The sequence below is a fragment of the Phragmites australis genome, chromosome 3 (genome assembly GCF_958298935.1).
Source record: "Phragmites australis chromosome 3, lpPhrAust1.1, whole genome shotgun sequence".
Classification (NCBI taxonomy): Eukaryota; Viridiplantae; Streptophyta; class Magnoliopsida; order Poales; family Poaceae; genus Phragmites; species Phragmites australis.
Window position 1 is genome coordinate 19,217,802 of NC_084923.1, and position 18,816 is coordinate 19,236,617.

The 18,816-nt window shown below is 42.8% G+C and overlaps 1 protein-coding gene across 1 annotated transcript; it reads right to left on the reverse strand.

Moving 5' to 3' along the window:
* Window positions 1-838: 838 nt before the first annotated feature.
* LOC133912562 (sugar transporter ERD6-like 16) lies at window positions 839-11,826 on the reverse strand. Its single transcript, XM_062355367.1, has 18 exons — window positions 11,471-11,826; window positions 11,216-11,278; window positions 10,772-10,861; window positions 10,621-10,680; window positions 10,477-10,542; window positions 10,248-10,313; window positions 10,087-10,162; window positions 9,948-10,012; window positions 9,491-9,583; window positions 9,333-9,413; window positions 9,104-9,188; window positions 3,970-4,013; window positions 3,833-3,895; window positions 3,688-3,747; window positions 1,920-1,973; window positions 1,647-1,706; window positions 1,425-1,539; window positions 839-1,168 (listed from the first exon to the last, which is right to left on the reverse strand). Exons 1-18 carry the CDS (start codon window positions 11,783-11,785, stop codon window positions 1,047-1,049), a joined length of 1,578 nt encoding a protein of 525 aa, XP_062211351.1. The 5' UTR covers window positions 11,786-11,826; the 3' UTR covers window positions 839-1,046.
* Between the last annotated feature and the right edge of the window lie 6,990 nt (window positions 11,827-18,816).

The window sequence follows — 18,816 nt, forward strand, 5'->3', positions numbered from 1 at the left end:
GCCCGACTCGGCCTCCCCGCAGATCTGGCCTCCCCACGAACATCCTTCATGCTCCTTGGGGGTCAGCAGGGGTGGATCCACGACTTCCGCGCTCGGGCTCATCGGATTCGGCTGGCACTCAGCGGATTTGGCGGTGGCACGTCGATTTTGGCTAGCTGCGCTCTCTCTAATGCTGCTCGGCTCGGTGGGAGTGAGGGAGGGGAAGGGAGAGAGAGAGACAGCATAGGGGGAGAGAGACAGTAGAGAGAGAAACCCAACGAGCACCGAAACCCGATGGGCACCCAACGGGTGTGGGTTTGGGTGCTAGCTTTCACCCTTTTTCGGGAGGATGTCCGAGCGTAGCAGCCGGTGGGCGTCGACGACGTCGCGCCACGCCCTGCAGACGCACCGCGACATGGCCAGGACGTGCGGCGGGAGGCGCCGGAGGACCTCGGGGAGAATGTCGTCTGGCAGCTCCGGCGCCATTACCATCACCATCCCCTCCCTACCTTCTTTCGTGTTCGACATCGCAACCGATCAAAGAAGGCTTGACAGTGTAGACTGTACTAGAATCGAGCAAAAAGGCTCGATTTTTAAGGAGGCTGGTGCGAGAATCAGATGGAAACCCGCACGTACTGATCGATGGACGAACATTGCCGAGCAAGTCCAGTACTCGACCAGGGGTTTGCGGCAGACGAGCAACTTTTCTACGCGGGACGGAGCAACCCGGCAAGGCCGCAAGGGGAATTGTAAACTTTTGAAATGCCGTAGAAATTGATGCCGTTCTAAAATGCCGTAGTTAAACTTTTGAAACTGTTTGGATTTATCACGTAAGATTGATATCGGTAGATTCATCATCAAAAGCTTAACTGTCACTGCAATTTTACTATTTTTGTAATAGCATATTCTTTAAAAAGCTAATAGTGAAAGCGTCGACAGACCGTGAACGAAATAGAAGTTACTAAATCAAACCCAAGAGAGTACATGGTGTATCAGAATTTACAAGAGGTGCATATTCCGAATCCATAGAGGGTAACGAGCGCATGTACGCGCTTAATCTTAAACTATCATGTGCTGGCTTTGAGCGACTCCTGGATTTCTTCCAGTGTTCTTCCTTTAGTTTCTGGTACTAGCCTTGCCACGAACAACACTGTTAGCAAGCTCGCTGCAGAGAACAAAAAGAATGTGCCTGCATACAGAAACGAATAAGAGCATCAAATAATTTAGTTAACGACAACGAAGAACTGCTATGTGGTCTTCATAAACCAAACAGATATTACAACTTCAAACCAGACATATATGTAGCTAAATTCAGCTGCCAAAAAGATTTCCTATTAAAACGTCTGTTCTTATTTAGCTGTCCCGTGAACAGATTATAAAAGAAATTTCTTGTTTAGCTATTTATTTCCTCACTGTCCTAATTTTGCAATGGTAAATAATTTTACCTGCGGAGTTCCAATCCATAAGGAAGTTGAATGAATACGAAATTGCGAATGAACCAATCCAACTAACCAGGGTCACCAAGCTTCCAGCTATTGCTTTCATGTCAATCGAGAATATCTGGGACAATAAATCAGGAGATATCATCAGTTAAAAGCATGAGTCCCATACATACCATAATCATATGATCATCATCTAAAATTAACTTCCCACTTTATTTTTCATACCTCAGACATGATAACCCAAGGAACTGGTCCCATTCCAACTGAGTATGCCGCATAATATACCTATTTTAAGAAAACAGGATCAAAATGTCAAATTTCCAAAAGTTCAAGGGTGATTGTCAGGAAGTGTCCATTTCAGAATGTAGAGGGTTGATCCCGAGTAGCAATGTTTCAAGAGACTTCTCTAAGAATGAGCTGGTAGTCATGGAAAATGTAAATAATTTTAAATTTAAATTACATCGATTGTAGGAGTTTCAGTGATTGTAATTTCCATACCAATATGCCACAAAGAGCCAAAGTAGGAACCAACTGTGAGTACAGTCCTTGTGCCTGTAAGATCATAAATCAAAAGAGAAGGAAAAGTAAGTACTCTGTTTACTACATTGTTTTCTAGACAGAAATACATGGATAGATCATGGACATTCACAAAAATGATAATTTGGTTCATATTTATTCAACTATTTGGTTCTGTTGGTTTGGTCGGTTTCATTTTGTTGATATTTCAGGCTTCCATCAGGTTATTCAATGGAGCCTCGCACATGTGAAATCGGAGTGTTTCATAGTGCTAGTCTTGTATTGTTTGTCCCATCTTCAGATATAAGCTGCGAAAAAATTAAGGCCCCGTTTCGAATGCGGTTTTTTTCCTAATCCCTATGGAAATCGAATAATTTCCTATGAGACTCCCTGCTTTCCAAATAGGGCTTGAGTAATTCAAGGTATGCAATTTTCATAATCGCAGCTACTTTATAGTTTGAGTGCAAACACTAGCACTCTCAGATAATTAAAAATTGACCAAAGAAATGAAAAACAATTTAGTATTGAAGGAAGCAATGGATAATCATGGAGGCAAACTAGAACTTGTTTGTTATGATCCGAGATCATAACGGGGATAAATATCCACCGGGAGGATAGCCGGACCGCGTCAGCTGCTGGGGATGAGAGATTTAGATTATAGATGAGGGAGATTTAGAATATTTGGGAAGATTTAGATTAATTCTCATTGCTTGCTTCGTAATACACAGTCATTGCCAACTATATATATAGCCGGTCAACTACCAAAGTCTCAATTCGAATTCAACTCTACTTATCTCCTTCCTAATTCTAAACTGAATCTAACTCTTTCCAATCTTAACTAATCCGGACTCCCTAACTTATCTCAATCTGGACTTGACTTTTAATTCTAATTTATTTCCTTCCTAATTTATCTAAACCAATTTATCTCCTACCTTACTTAACTCTCGCAAGAGAAGGGTTTTCAAACTCTTCGCAAAGACGTTGTTCATATGCACATGCAAAACTCATGTCTTCCTTAAGATCCGATGGATTATGATGCTCAACATCGGTGCTAAGAGGTTTTTCAAGTCTTATGGTGAATAAGTTGACTTGTTGCTTCGGAACGAGAAATGGAGTAACTCGAGAAAGAAGGGCCAAAAACTTCTTTTGATATTCATGCAATGAATCAGTCTTTCTAAGAGTAGCCAACTCACCCAAAGGATTGCTACGAGAGTTAAGTAAGATAGGAGATAAATCGGTTTAAATAAATTAGGAAGGAAATAAATTATAATTAGAAGTCAAGTCTAGATTGAGATAAGTTAGGAGTCCGGATTAGTTAAAATTGGAAAGAGTTAGATTCAGTTCGGAATTAGGAAGGAGATAAGTAGAATTGGATTCGGGTTGGGACTCTTTTAGTTGGCTGGCTATATATAGTTGGCAATAGCTATGTATTAGGAAGCAAGCAATGCGAATTAATCTAAGTCTCATAATATTATAAGTCTCCATCATCTATAGTCTAAATCTCTCATCCCTAGCAGCTGATGCCACCCGGCTATCATCCCGACAGATGTTTATCCCCGTTGTGATCTCGGATCATAACATTGTTATAAAAGTTGAACAGCTAACCATATTTTCTTTTTATAAATCTTAATGTCGTTTGAGAAGTTTCTTCCAAAAGTTTCTCAACTACAAGCAATAATAAATTATTGCTAGTTTCAACATTAAACTAAACAGTTCCTATGTAATTGACAGACTAAAATGTTTATGTTACCTTAAAGTAGAATGATAGTCCAGTCAGAAAGCAGCCTAGAAATGTTCCAGACGAAGAGACCTAAATAATAGAAGAATATCAGAAAACATTAATAGCACTCTATTTTTCCTTTGTGTGCATCATCTCAGCTTTGGAGTGTTTATACCAAAAGAAGGGCTCTCCTTCCACTCCTATCCATGAGAAGGGCTCCAAAGAATGTGATTGGAATCTAAAATAATTGTAGTTATTGGAAAAATGCTATAACCAGTTGCTTTCATTGAAAGAGAATGGCTTAGCCTGAACCTGAATAATGCCAATCAAGATGGTTCCAAGTTTTCCAGAAAACCCTGAAGTTTTAGGAAACAACTGTTAGATGAGCAACTAATTGTATTGCTGAGCCCCAAAAAGGATATACAGTGTATGGTACATATACAGAAAACACCCTATACTAGAGAATAAATACACAACTATGCATATACATTTAACACCCCCTCCCCCCCCCCTCCAAACTCATGGTGGATCTACAACACTGAGTTTGGAGAGGAAAAAGTTGTGTTGTGCCCTCGTCTATGCCTTCGTGAAGAAATCTGCTAACTGAAGCTCTGAAAGCATATAGCGAAGAGAGACAATCTCGCCCTGCACCCATGATCTCATATAGGAAGCATCAATCCCGATGTGTTTGGTAAGTTCATGCTTCACGAGATCCCGAGCAATACTGATTGCATCGGTGTTATCAGAGGAGAGAGAGGGGTTGGTGTAGTAACCGTCACACTGAAATCCTCAAGGAGCCACCATAGGCAGGTGACCTCAGCTGTCAACATTGCCATAGCCCGCAACTCAACCTCAGCACTCAAACGGGAAATTGCAGTCTACTTCTTGCTTTTCCAAGCAATTAAGGAGTAGCCAAGAAAGACACAATAAGCAGAGAGAGAACAACGATTAGAGGAATCGCTAGCATAGGTCGCATTAGAATACGCCTGGAGCTGGAGGGAACTGGAGCGAGGAAAGAAAAGATGATGAGAACTGGTACCACGGAGATATCGGAGTACATAAAGGTGCGTGTAGTGGATCAGAGATGGAGCAAAAACAAACTGACTCAGGATGTGAACAGAGTGAGAAATGTTAGGACGAGTGATCCCAAGGTAGGCAAGACTCACAACAAGATGACGATAACAAGTAGGGTCAGCAAGGGGTTCACCAGCAGTGGAGCATAGGTGAAGACCTAGCTCCATGGGTGTATCAACCATGATCAGTGAGAGCAGCTCGAGCAAGAAGGTCCTGTATGTACTTCTCCTGGGAGAGATATATGTCGCAGGTGTGGATGAGATCTCAATCCCAATAAAATAGCGAAGAGGACCCAGGTCACTGAGACGCAGCTTCACAAAGTCAATAAACTGAGAGTCATCACCAGTGATTATCATATCATCAGCGTAGAGAAGAAGAAGCGTGCGGCCATGAGAGGAAGTGTGAACAAAGAGAGCAGGGTAGTGATCACTAGGCTGAAAATCAGCATCAGTGACAACTGAAGAGAAGCGCTCAAACCAGGCACGAGGAGCCTGCTTGAGGCCGTAAAGAGAGCGACGCAACCGACAAACCATGCTATCAGGGACAGAGTACCCCGGAGGTGGCTGCATGTAGACCTCTTCTCGCAGCTCGCCATTAAAGAAGACATTCTTGACGTCGAGTTGAGAGATAGACCACTGACGAACATAAGTGACAACTAAAAGAGTCTGAACAGTGGTTATGTGAGCAACAGGAGCACATGTCTCATCATAGTGATGACCTTGCTCCTACTAGAAACCCCACGCCACAAGGCGAGCCTTGTAATGCTCAAGGGAGACATCAAAGCGAGTTTTGACCTTGTAGACCCACTTACAAGTGATAGGTATGACATGATGCAAAGGGAACAAGATCCCAAGTGCCAGTACGCTCAAGGAAGCGATCTCCTTAGCCATGGCATGCTACCACTCCTGGTGGATAGCAGCCTCATGATAGCTCGTGGGCTTGACAAGAGTAGCAGTTATGAAGCCATAGCGCTCGGGAGGTCGAATGGCACAACGACCACAGAGATCGTACTGAGGGGGCGCCGAAGTAGGTCCAAGAAGGGAAGGAGAGGAGTCAGGTGGTGAAACAGGGCGCTGATGACGAGTATAGTAGTGAGTGATCTCACGAGAAGGAGGAATCGCCGGATGCGGAAAAGAAGTAATCGGAGGTGGAACAGGAGACGATGGGCATGGAGATGTGGGTGGTGATGCAGTTGGTAAGGGTGGTGTTGGGGAGGAGGTAGACGACAACGGAAAACGTGAGGATGGCAGCAGAAAGGACAAATCAAGAATAGAGAAAAGAAAGACTCATCAATACTAGAGGGAGCACTAGTGGACGAACGAGGATAGTAAGAACGGGATTCGTCAAAAGTGACATCCCAAGAAATCCCCATCCGACAGGCAACATGATCGTAGCAACGATAACCCTTGTGCTACGTATTGTATCCAAGAAAGACACACTCAATTGACTGAGCAATCAGTTTGGTACGCTCACGAGGAGAAATGAGAACATAGCAAACACACCCAAAACAGCGAAGGTGACTATAAGGAGGACTACCAAAGATGCGCTCATATGGACTACATCCCTGAAGAACAGTGGACGGCCGCCTGTTAATGAGAAAGACAACAGCAAAGACCGCCTTAGCCCAAAAATAAGGGGAAAGGTCAGAGGAGATCAGAAGAGCGTCAGCAGTGTCAAGAATGTGACAGTGCTTGCGCTCAACCACACCATTCTGAGCATGAGCACCAGTGCAGGAGAACTGAGCAAGGGTACCCTGGTCAAGTAGATAACGACGATGCGCATCGGAGATGTACTCACCAGTAGAGTCAGCACAGAAAGCTTGAATGGGACAGTCAAACTGAGTGCAAATCATAGTGGCAAACTGCTGGTAAATAGAGAGGAACTAACCATGAGAAGAGATAAGATAAATCCAGGTACAACACCAATAGTTTTAAATAAAGATCACATAATAGGAGTGACCCCCTTTCGAAACAAAAAGAGCACGACCCCATACATCAGAGTGAATAAGATCAAAGGGACGCTGAGACATAGAAGCACTAGAAGGATAGAGGAGTTGCAACTGTTTGCCAAGCTTGCAACTCGTACAATGAAGAGCAGCATCACCAGAAACAGGACCTAAGACACCACTATCAACTAAAGTAGACAGTCTAGAACTTGATAGAAGACCTAGACGATGATGCCACTACACAAAAGTGACAGCAGAAGAAGCAACTGACACGGAAGCATAGGAACTAGATGACTGACAATTCGAAGGATGCGAAGGAAGACGAAGCCAATCAAGCTTCCAAAGGTGTTAGGAGTCATGACGCCTAGGACCAGTCCCCACTAGAAGACCGATACGAAGATTCTGGACACAACAAGAGTCAACCTTAAGAATGATACGACATCCATGATCAGTAATCTGCCCAGCGAACATCAACTGCATAGTGAGCTAGGGCACATGAGAAATAGTAGGAGCATGAAAGGATAAATTAGAGAGTGCCCCGGCCAGTAACAGGAAGAGAAGTGCCATCAGCTGTCTGAACAATGAGAGAAATAGGAGAGGCCAAATAAGACAGCTCAGTCGAATTAGGAGTCATATGAAAAGAAGCACTAGAATCAAGGAACCATTTGGATGGTATACCTGGGTGGTGAGAAAGGGTAGGAGGTGTTGAACCAGAATCCTGAGCAGTAGTCCTGTGTGCTGAGGTAGCAAGGCGACAAAACAGCGCGAGGACGTCCTACTCGACAGCGAACACCAAGCGAGGACTTGACTGGGTGGAGGGACCGCTAGAGCCCGACACACCTTAGCAGCATGACCCGGTCTATCGCAGCAGTCGCAGACGACTCCAGAAGGTGCCCCCGCCATAGTCGGGAAGGACGAGGGCGGTGAAGAAGGTGAGGGCACCTGGGAGGAGGATGTGAGCCGGAGACGGGACTCGGGCAACCAGAACAAAGGTGGACTACTGAGCACCACTCACACCTGCCTCTCGAAGACGCATCTCCTCAGCCCGCAGCTCAAGCATCGCCTCATCAAGCGAAAGGCGCGGACGGCGTGTCAGCACCTGTGACCTGACAGTCTCAAACTCGAGCCAGAGTCGAGAGAGGAACTCATGAAGACGAAGGATCCCCCACTAATCCCGATGGCGATCACAACACCTGCACTGCCAGTACCACAAAACTCGGCACCCAGGCTGTCAAGGCGCTGCCACAGAACAAACATCTAACGGTGAAACTCCTCCACGGTGGAGTCGACCTGGTGAAGAGACTGAGACTTCTTCACGACAGTAATGTACAATGCCTCGTTGCGGATCTCATAGCAACGACGAAGGTGAGCCCACGTCATCTGAGTAGTGGTGAGGCTCGTAATGGACATCAAAAGATCAACCTCCATGCTAGGAACCAAGATGGCACTCGCAATCCTCTCCTCACATAGCCAAGTCTCGTAGATGGCGAGATCGGATTAGTAGGTCTCCTTCTCATTCTCAAAAGCGTCGAGAAGAACAGCCTTGGCAGCATCATCAGCATCTGCCGGGTAAGCGGGTGGAGTCCGCAAAGTGGGGCAAGGCAGACGGGGCTGCTCCCACGCTCTTGAGCACCCATGTGGATCTCCATGTGCACTGCAAACTCTCGGAAGTTGGTGCCACTGAAGAGGACACCGGCGAACCGAAATGGCACCCAGTTTCCTGGAGGATGCCATGACGACCGGAGAACAAAAAGAAACACTCTGTTTTTTTTTTAATAAAAGAGGCCGACAGAGGAGGGGCGTCGGCAGAGCTCAAACGAGCAAAGTGACGGCAGGGCAAATCCAGTCGGCGTGGTGGCGTGGTCAGCGGAGGTTGACGGCGACAGCAACAGGGGTGACCGAGGGGGCAGCGGCAGCAGCGCGGATCTCGGAGGCAGCGGCGCAAGAAGAAGCAGCGGCGGCCGCTCGAAGGTCGGCAACGGCGACGCGAGAAGAGGCGGCGGCAGCCGCGTGGATCCTGTCGGCGCGGCCGGCAGAGGGAGCATGCGGATCTCGTCGGCGGCGCGAGAAGAGGCGGCGACGGGTCCCGTCGGCACGACCGGCGGAGGGCGGGTTTTAGGGAAGAGAAGAAGGAGAGGAGAGAGGGAGTTGCTCTCGCTGGTTGACGGTGATGGCTCACCGGTGACATGCTGGTGGCACACCGATGATAGTGAGGTGTGGATCAGGAGCACCATGCGCTCTGTACCATGTTAGAAATGAGCAACTAACTGTATTGCTGAGCCCCAAAGGGGATATACAGGGTATGGTACATATGCATAAAACACCGTATACTAGGGAGTAAATACACAACTATGCATATATATCTAACAAGAACAATTACAGATACCTCTTTTTCTAAGGGGCAAAAAAGATATCTAATTCAAATACCTGCAGAGGAAAAAATATAGCTTGTATAGAAGCCTAAGGCATTTATTCCTCCCAGTTGCTGAAAAATCATCAGGCCAACGCCCACCTGTGTCAAAGTTACAGAATTAGTTCTGAACTTCTTTCACACCTTTCCAAAAAACAGTGGTTTACACCATGAATTTCTGGATTTCTGATTTTAGGAGAAGCAGATAAGGTCTTTTGAAATGAAGTAACTGAAGAAAATTCTTACAGTGACTGCATATATATTTTTGCTTTGAAATAAATCTTGAATCCTGGCCTTAGGTAAGCTACGAATTGATTCGATATAATCCTGCATAATATGTTCATTTTGAATATCATATGGTCCACATTGTTTGATAAATGGAAGCTCTTTTGGGAAGAAATAACTTTAATCTCAGTAGCCTCTTCAGATATGTCAGAATCTTCCCCCCTAAGTTTTTGCAATGAAGCACGAAATTCTTTCTCTCTTCCTATGTTGGCCTGTCATCATCCAAGAATGAGCTTTAGAATGAAGGGTACAATGAGAATTCATAACTTGAGTCAAAGTTTGTTGTTCATAAAAGAGGTTATGTATCACATTTGATTATTATTTTGATATATTTCAACATGCGTGGTAATCAGAAACAAGTCATGAATGTAACAGAATCTTGTGGTTGGAAGGTAAAATGACCAAATGCAGAATTTGTTTTCATATATCCTATGGAACAAACGGAACGGGAATAATCACCCATTACATGCTTGCCATCCTCAGATGATAACCATGGAAAACAGTTATTTCCTCCAAAAAAAATTAGAAAATTAAAAGGAAGGCCATATTACACGCATAAGTAAGTTACCGTCTCACCAGCCACCTTGGAGACTCTGGAATGAAGAGAAGTCCTACAAGAAGGATAGCACAAGGTACTAATCCTGCATAAAATGCTACATCAATTTCTCTTGAATGATGGGTATGTGGACATACATATACAGATAATGATCATTACCTACTACAACCAAAGAGCGCCATGAAAGAAGTGCACCAATAATATAAGCAGCTGAACACCCTGAACAGATAAACAACTGCACGTGCAGAAGAGGCTATATAAATTCTTAAGATTCACTAATTTAAAAAAATAAGAGGCTCTAAAGCTCCAATTACTCCAACCTGGTTTGAGGTTGCAAGGCCCCCTCGGACATCCTTTGGTGCTATTTCAGATATGAACACAGGCACCTGTGTTATTATAACACAGGGAAATGTTAATGCAAAAGAATATTATGTTGATAAGGGGCTAATAGTGTGTTGCTAAAAAACAATTAGATAAAACAGTGTCTTAAAAATGTTTTTAATAAAGGAAGAATGAAGAATCAGGTTCATATTGAAAACCAAAGCCCACCACATAGGAAAGAACTCCGGTACAATAGCCCAGCAAAACTCTTCCAGCGTAGAGCATCATAGCATCCTTCATGCCATTTAAGGGAAAAATTTAATGTTAAAAAATAACATCTGAAGCAAGAAAATAGCTGATGGAGGAACATACCTTGGCTAAATATATAGTAAGCCAACCAAAACAGCCTATAACTGCTGCCAGCCGCATGGTCTGTGGCAAATGCAAATGGAAGAGATATTGTGAGGATGAATCAGAATAACAACAAAGTTAGTTACCCCAATCATCAATTCAGTTACTTCACCATTTTGCGTCCAAGTATGTCTGCCAGGCGACCGCTAGTTAGAGCGCCAATCATTGCTCCAATCGTCAAGACAGATCCAAAGACACCATACTACAGGTTGACAAGAATCAAAATGATTTGCTGTTGAAAACAACGGAGGCCTTCTGTTCAACATTATACGTTATATGTGAAAAATCGAATTTCAAGGGGGAAAAAAGACAAGTTCAAAAGGATAAGTATAACATTTTAGATCACAATATCTACTTCATCAACTAAAGTTTTGAGAGACGGTCACAATTTATTCATATTCTGCTTTGATCAAAAGAAGTTACACTTTCTGCCCTGCCATGGACATTGCTTGACACACAAATGAATTTGATCCACAGCCAAAAAGGCAAGATAGATAGTACACATGCTCTAAAAAAGGAGGATAATTGTATTCCATGTGCAAACCAGCCAACCAACCTCTGAGTTGGACAGCCCAATGTCGCTCACAATTCCGGCTTGAGCGGGTGCAGAATACCCGACCTGCATACCAATATACCATACACTAGATCATAGGCACATTTGAATCAAATGAAGAACGGCACAGGTTATGCTTCTTGAAACTTTTCTATTTTTTAAAAAAGTAATTATGCTTCTAGTTTTCAAGGGGAAAAAAGTATGCTTCTTGGAACTAGGAAATCATATGCCGTAAAATGGAGAAATCAGAGCCCTTACACAGGTGCCGAACTCGAAGGAGCCGCACACGGCCACCGCGGTGGAGAGGAAGACCATCCACAGAGACCCCTGCCCCTCGCTGGCTCTGTAGGGAGCCTCCCCCGCCGCTGCCGTGGCTCCGCGCGCGCCATTGTCTCCGGGAAGCGCTGCTGGCGCCCACCGTGCGCCCGGCAGCACCAGCTGCGCGCCGCAGGCGTCGTGCCGTGCAGCGGGGCGCTGCCAACGCCCGCGGCGGCGAAAGGAGAGGGAAGGGGCAGCGGAGCGGCGGAGGAGCAGTGGCGATGAGGCAGCGGATGAAGGGAGCGTTGCAGCCATACGTGGCGGGGCAGGAATCGTCGAGTGATGGCGCCACCCGTTTTCCGTTGCTAAATCGTTTATACAACATTTCTTTTGCGAAATCTTTTCATACAGTACATTTGGAAGAAAACCCGGAATTTTATGGTCATTTCCTTAGAAAAGCCCCCTGCAGAATAGTGTTGAAAGAACCAATGACAAACTTAGAGGACTCCAAAGATTCATGTAGATATTTCTCTTGAATATATATACTCCGTGCTAGTAAAATGAAACTTTTAAGGATGAGTAAATTTTAAAAATCTATAACTATTTTGACATATGTTAAAAAATTGTAATCTTTAGTATTTATTTCAAAAATATATAACTATTTTGACACATGTTTTAAAAAACTATAATTTTATCACCCTTGATCTACCTATCATCCTCTGGTAACATGTAGTCTCATAGTTAATCCTTCTATTACATATCATAGAGAATAATAGTTGGATGTATAGTGAGAAAGTTGTAGTTTTTTAATACGTGTCAAAATAGTTATAGATTTTTTAAATAGACATCAAGAGTTGTAGTTTTCTATAATATATGTCAAAATAGTTATAGTTTTTAAAATTTACTTTTCAAGTATCTAAATCTAGATTTTTTGAAATAATATTATTTTATTAGAAAATTACAAAAATATTATTCAAAATAGGAAATTTGTATAAATAGGCGTCAACTCTAATTGCCGACTAACCACCTACTAGCAATCAAAGTGCTGACATCCCATTTATCACACACATGGAGCCCTGTCGACACTCCAATTACCGATAGGTCATGTGTCCCGCAGACGATATTAAAAAAAAATCATAACTTTTTCATATCATATGGAATAAAGATGATCTTTATATGAAAATTGTACCAATAAACAATATATATATAACTTTTTAGTCTAGATCTAGTTTTTCAAATCTAAAATTTATAACTATCTTTTGGGCATCTAAACGAATTTAAATGAAAAGTTGTTCAACAACAAAATTGTATATATAGTTAATAGGTACAATTTTTATATAAAGATTATCTCAATCCAAGATCATATGAAAAAGTTATGAATTTTTTTTTAAATATCATCTGCGAGATACAAAACCTGTTAGCAATTAAAGTGCTGACAGGTCCATAGGGAATTACATATCACTATCTGGTTGCCGATAAGGAACTAGTCGGGTACTCCGATTTTCAATAGGTGGCTAAGTGCCGACTAGCATATATTTCTACGACTTTCCTATTTTAAATATTATTTTTATAATTTTTTAATAAAATAACATTATTTCAAAAAAAGTCTCTCTAAATCTAGACTCCTATATAAGTTATCGGTTATGACTGATCGGATAGATCTCCACCATCCATCTAACTCGAGCTAACAATCCACATGCAAAAGAATCGTTTTTGTTTCTAAAATAATCTCAATCACCCTTTAATTACCTATCATAATATCAATCACGCATTAAACACCTCCTTCCATCCTTATATACTTCTCTAAAAGTCTAAGGTCCAAACCCTAAACATCCATGTCCCAACACGCCGCCGATGAGACCCCATTTGGAATGAAAGAATGCAAAGCAGAGAAAGAGTGAAAAACGCAGGAATATAATAGAGTGAAAAGTGGAAAACTACATGAATTCAAAACACAGGAATAGAAAGTTTGGATTGTAGGAATTTTTTTAATTTTCAAGTGTTGTGTTGCTTTCTTTCCTCTCTTATTCACACACGCGGCCTCGGGTATATACCAAGAAAAGAAAATCAAGAGATCGGAGTGGATTTTTATTTTCCCGTGAAATGAGCACCTAACCTTAGTAAAACAGAGGAAAGTAATCAATACTTCCTATGTTCCAAACTCTTTAACTTCTTTTCCTCCTGTTCTTGATTCCTGTGAGTTTCCTTTAGAAATCCTTCGACCCAAACAAGGTCTGGCAGTCACTGCCTCTCTCCCTCTACCCGCTCTCCTTCTTGGTAAGTAAGGGTCTATTTGTTAGAGCTCTTCCTGATTTAAATTTTCTGTGGGGAGTGATTTTCTGTAGGAAGTGATTCTCTAATATATGGAGAAAGTGAATCTGTGCGTGAAGTGAATCAAAGGAATCTGCTTTTTTCAGCTCCCCCGATTCTCATTTCAGATAATCATTCCCACATATTTTACTCAGAGAGTTAAAAGCTGAAAACTGTTGTTTGGCAAAGCTCTCCTGATTCTAGCCGAAAAACTACTCTGAGAGCTCTGCCAAATAGACCCTAACTCTAACTTGGATTTGAAGGATTCCCAATCAAATCGAATCGTTGTTTCTCTTCATCCAGTTCATTGTGAATTCATGTGTTGTGTGATGCCCTACTAACCCAGTCCACCTATCCATGCTTCGATTAGGTTCTTCTCTTCTTCGTCAGCGTGCACAGGAGGGATTACTTGGTGCCTAATTGAGTCACTAGTGCAATCCATTTGTGGGTTGAAGTGAGCCCCAATGCGGCACCCCAAGTCCAACCCGGGTAAGAGGTGGGGCCGTGCCTCCCCGCGGCGACGCCTCAGAAGCAGCAAGCCATGATGGCAAATGTGGACCAGTACACCGGCGCCAAGATCCCCAAGAGCTTCGTCTTCTCCCGCGACTGATGTCAACGGAGGACGAGAAGCTCCTCAAGGAGGCAAAGAAGCTATCATAGAATGAACCGCTATGGCATAAGAACTAGAAGGTGTGGAACGGCGCGAACATCAAACTCACCGCCCTCTGCGACTCCATCACCGACCCCAAAGACGCTCGCCTCCGCGAGTTCAGTCAGTATGCTCCCTGTGCCCCCGATCTGCCCCTATTGTGCACTTGAATATGCGCTGTGCTCGATTCGTGCGGTTCCGTTTAGAGATTTCTGAGGACTTTTTTTTAGTTCTAGATCTGATGGGCAGCGTTTTTTCCTCTTTTCTGTTGTGGTGGTTATGGCCATTTTAGGAAGATGGTTGCGGACTAGAATGCGCCCGTGTAGGAGAAAGCATTGGACGCCCTTCTCGCATGCCAGCGAGTGGTTGATGTCGACGCGTTCAGTTGTGTGTTTTGACGCTATGCCATTGCACGTTGTGCTTCTGAATTCTGATTGTTTTTCGTTTGCAACGATTTGATTGATCTTTTCATCAATCGCGGTGCTACATGGAGCTGAGACCCTGCAAGCAGGTAACTCTAAACAGGAATAATTGAAGTGTTAAATATCTACCATTGCTAATTTTGATCCCTTTCAACAGTTGTCCTTTATGTTTAAAATTATGAAAGTATTTGTAGCCTGCAAGAATGTATGCCTATGTTAGAATATCATACAAATTTTCACCCTGTACTATAAGAATTTTATTCAATTGATTTTGAAGGTGTGATAGAAGTTGCACGCATAATTGTTTTAGCTCTGTACTACAAGGTTTTGCTTTGTTTTAACAACTTGTGTTGTGTGGGGACCTATTCTATTCAAATTAATCAAATTAGATGATCATTTAATAAGATGAGAGGAAGCACATATCCATCTCTCGACATGCCACGTGCTAACTCGCATTTCACCACAAAAAGCGCAGCAACTAAATGATTAAAACACATTCAATCTCGGCAGTCCCAATATGTGTGTTTTGATAATTCTCAGAGAGCTATTATTCACACATATATCTATCAACATGTACATCAAAACATCACAATTAAACAAGGATTTAAGTGATTACAAGTTGATAAAATAACAAAAGATAAGTGTCATCTAGCGTAAATATACATAAATTGCAGTGGAATAAACATCTAAAAGAAAATAAAGACCGGTGGCACTATTTACCCACAAAGCAACCCACCAGGGTTAGTAGTAATATAGAAATCACTCATCCCCACACCGCTCTCGGCAGTGGCGGACCCAGAATTTTTTCATAGGGTAGGTATCTAAATTTTTAAGACCATAAATTTGATAAAAGAGTATAAAATTGGACAAAAGACAATACAAATTTGGTAATTCAATATCGTAAATTCAACAATAAATCCCAAATTTATAAAACCGTAATATAAATAGTCTCAACATGATATAAGGTCTTATATAAATGGATGATTACATCATATTACAATATTATTCTAGATTCTTCACTTTGCGCTTTCGCATGGTCATAAAAGACTTGATTATGTCATCCTCACTTACCTTGGAGAAGATATCTCGCTCGATATATGTGACTAAACAATCATTCAATAACTCATCACCCATTCTATTTCTCAATTTATCCTTCACTAAACTCAATGCCGAAAATACTCTTTCAACACTTGCCGTCGCCACCGGTAGGATCAATACCAATTTAAGAAGCAAATACACCAAGTTATAAATAACATGCTTATTTATTTCAACAAGCATAATAGAGAGCTCACCAAGATTATTTAGGCCTTTGAATCTATCATCTTTCCTCATGTCATCAATGAAGTTATCAAGTTGGAGTTCAAGTCTTATCAATTCCACACTTGAAAAGTCCTTGGGATAAAACTTGGCAAGCCTAAGGACTTTATGTGCATCATAAGAATCAAAAGAATTGAAAGGATTCAAGGCTGACATGCAAATAAGCAACTCCATATTTACCTCATCAAACCGATTGTCAAGCTCTTGCCGAATTTGATCAATGACACCAATATACACTTCTCTTCTATAATGATCATCAATTGTTTGAACCGGATAAAACCGTGGGGATCTTGCATGAGGCACATATCTACCATCCAATGCAGGAATATCAATATCATGTTTAATACAAAATAATTTAACCTTTTCTTCAAAGAATTGTTCCCACCCATGAGACCTCATTTGTTGCAGTCTTCCCTTCGCCAAAGTCACAAGTGACATTGCATTAACAATATCTTGATCCATTTTTTGCAAAGATTGAGATAACTCATTTGTGTATCCAAGCATGATAAGCATCAAGTGTGCATTGAAAACAAACTCAAATGACTCCAAAACATCAACCATAGCATGTATGTTCGGCCAATCATCTCTTTGTTTGGGATCCTTTCCAAGAGTTATAAGTACTTCTCAAATTGTAGAATACATATCAATAATATGCAAAATAGTTTTGTAATAAGAACCCCACTGAGTGTCACCAGGCCTAATTATCACCATCTCTTGATTTAATCCACTCCCACTGTCTATTTCACCCAACTCAAGTGCAATCTTAAGTTTTTGAGCTCTAACATCTCGAAGCATGTCATGACATCTCGAATCTTAAGTTTTTGAGCTCTAACATCTCGAATCTTAAGTTTTTGAGCTCTAACATCTCGAAGTATATGTTCCTGGTTGGGTAATCATGGGCATAAGGTTAACATGGACCTTTTAGAATATATCCTCTCCGAATAGCATTTTGATCATTGACATTATAGCTTGCAATAGGTACTCTTAAGCCAGGATCATGTTCGAGATGATCAACATCACAAATTGGTGGTGGTTCTTGTTCTTGAGGTCGCTCTTCAGCCACAACCGGAATCAGAACATGATGTAGTTGTTCTTGATATTGCTCTTCAGCCATAGCCGGAACACGAGATGGTTCTTGTTCTTGAATTTGAATGTGCTTTTCAGCCGACTCAGCCGCAATCTTCTTTGTCTTTGCTTCATATTTCCGGAAAAATGAGACAATATATCCCTGCCTTTTCATCTGTGCAGGGTCGTCACCTAAACCTGATCATACACGTACAAGGGTAAGTGGGTAACATGGCACAAATCGGTGAACGGAGAGCTCACTGATGCTGTGAGCATGTGATGCACAACATGAAATCAGAAATCACGGATGGCATGAAAATTGAATTGTTGAAACAGGCTAGATGCAAGCTCACCTAGTCACTGCAGCATGTGGGAAGATGATAACTTGACAAGATGTATTGATGTAGACAGTACTCAGTAGATTAGACAAGTCACCCTGGGCGTGTAGCGTGCTAGTTCACTGATTCACTTTTGTTTGACGCTCGCCGCTCGCCGCTCGCCGCAGCCCGCACTCCCGCAAGCGTACTGGCGTCTGTCGTCTGGGCGTGGGTGACCGGGTGCCTGGCGCAGAGCCGCTAGCCATAGGCGTAGCCGCGTGCCCGCGTAGACGTAGGCGCAGGCGCAGAGCCGCTGGTCAAAGGCTACTCGCGTAGGCGTAAGCTCAGGCGCGTTGGCGTACCCGCGTAGGCGTAGGCGTAGGCGCAGAGCCGCTACCCGCTGGTCGCAGGCTAGCCGCGTGCCCACCGCAGCCCGCAGGTGTAGCCGCGTCCCGCGTCGTCTGCCGTCCGCAGCGGCGCAAGCGTGATGCGTCTCATGTCGTCCAGCCGTCCGTAGTGGCGTAGGCATGAGAAATCGAGGTCGCAGCCGTCCACAGGAGGCGAGGACTACGAGGAGTCGAGGAGGCGAGGAGGCAGCCGAGGCGTCGATTCTGACGTGTGACCGCTGACCGTTCGATATTATTTGGATTTTTCCGAATTTTTTTAAAAAATGAGACTAAACTTTGGGCTGGATCAGGGTAGTCCTGGGCCTACCAGGACCACCCTATGGGTCCGCCCCTGGCTCTCGGTGGGGTATAAGTAGCCAACTTCTAAACTTTTTCTGCAAAATAATCAACAAAGTATGGTGAGTATGAAGTACTTGCAAGTCTTACACGTATGGGTATATATATTCCTGACTCTAAGGATAATACATTTGGATGAATTAGCAAGGAATAGGTTATAAGGTTAAATTGAATTATGTGAAAAACAATTCAACCTACAATTTAACATGTAAGCACTTACATAACTTAACACTTAAGCTATCATGTCATGACCATAAGAACATAATCATATACAACATGTGAATATGATTATCTCAACATAGAGCATAACCAAACAATCTTATCTCATCCCACATAAACTACACACCACCAATACCAAATGAGACTATACGGTGATGTCTAATGAGCATTAAGCTTGCTCAGAGTGCAATAATTTGAATTGATTTTACACCATGCAGTGAGTGCATATTTACCCACACGATACAAGACCACTCTCCACACAACCTGTCGGTTGCAAATGGTGATTCATATGACAATCATTCAT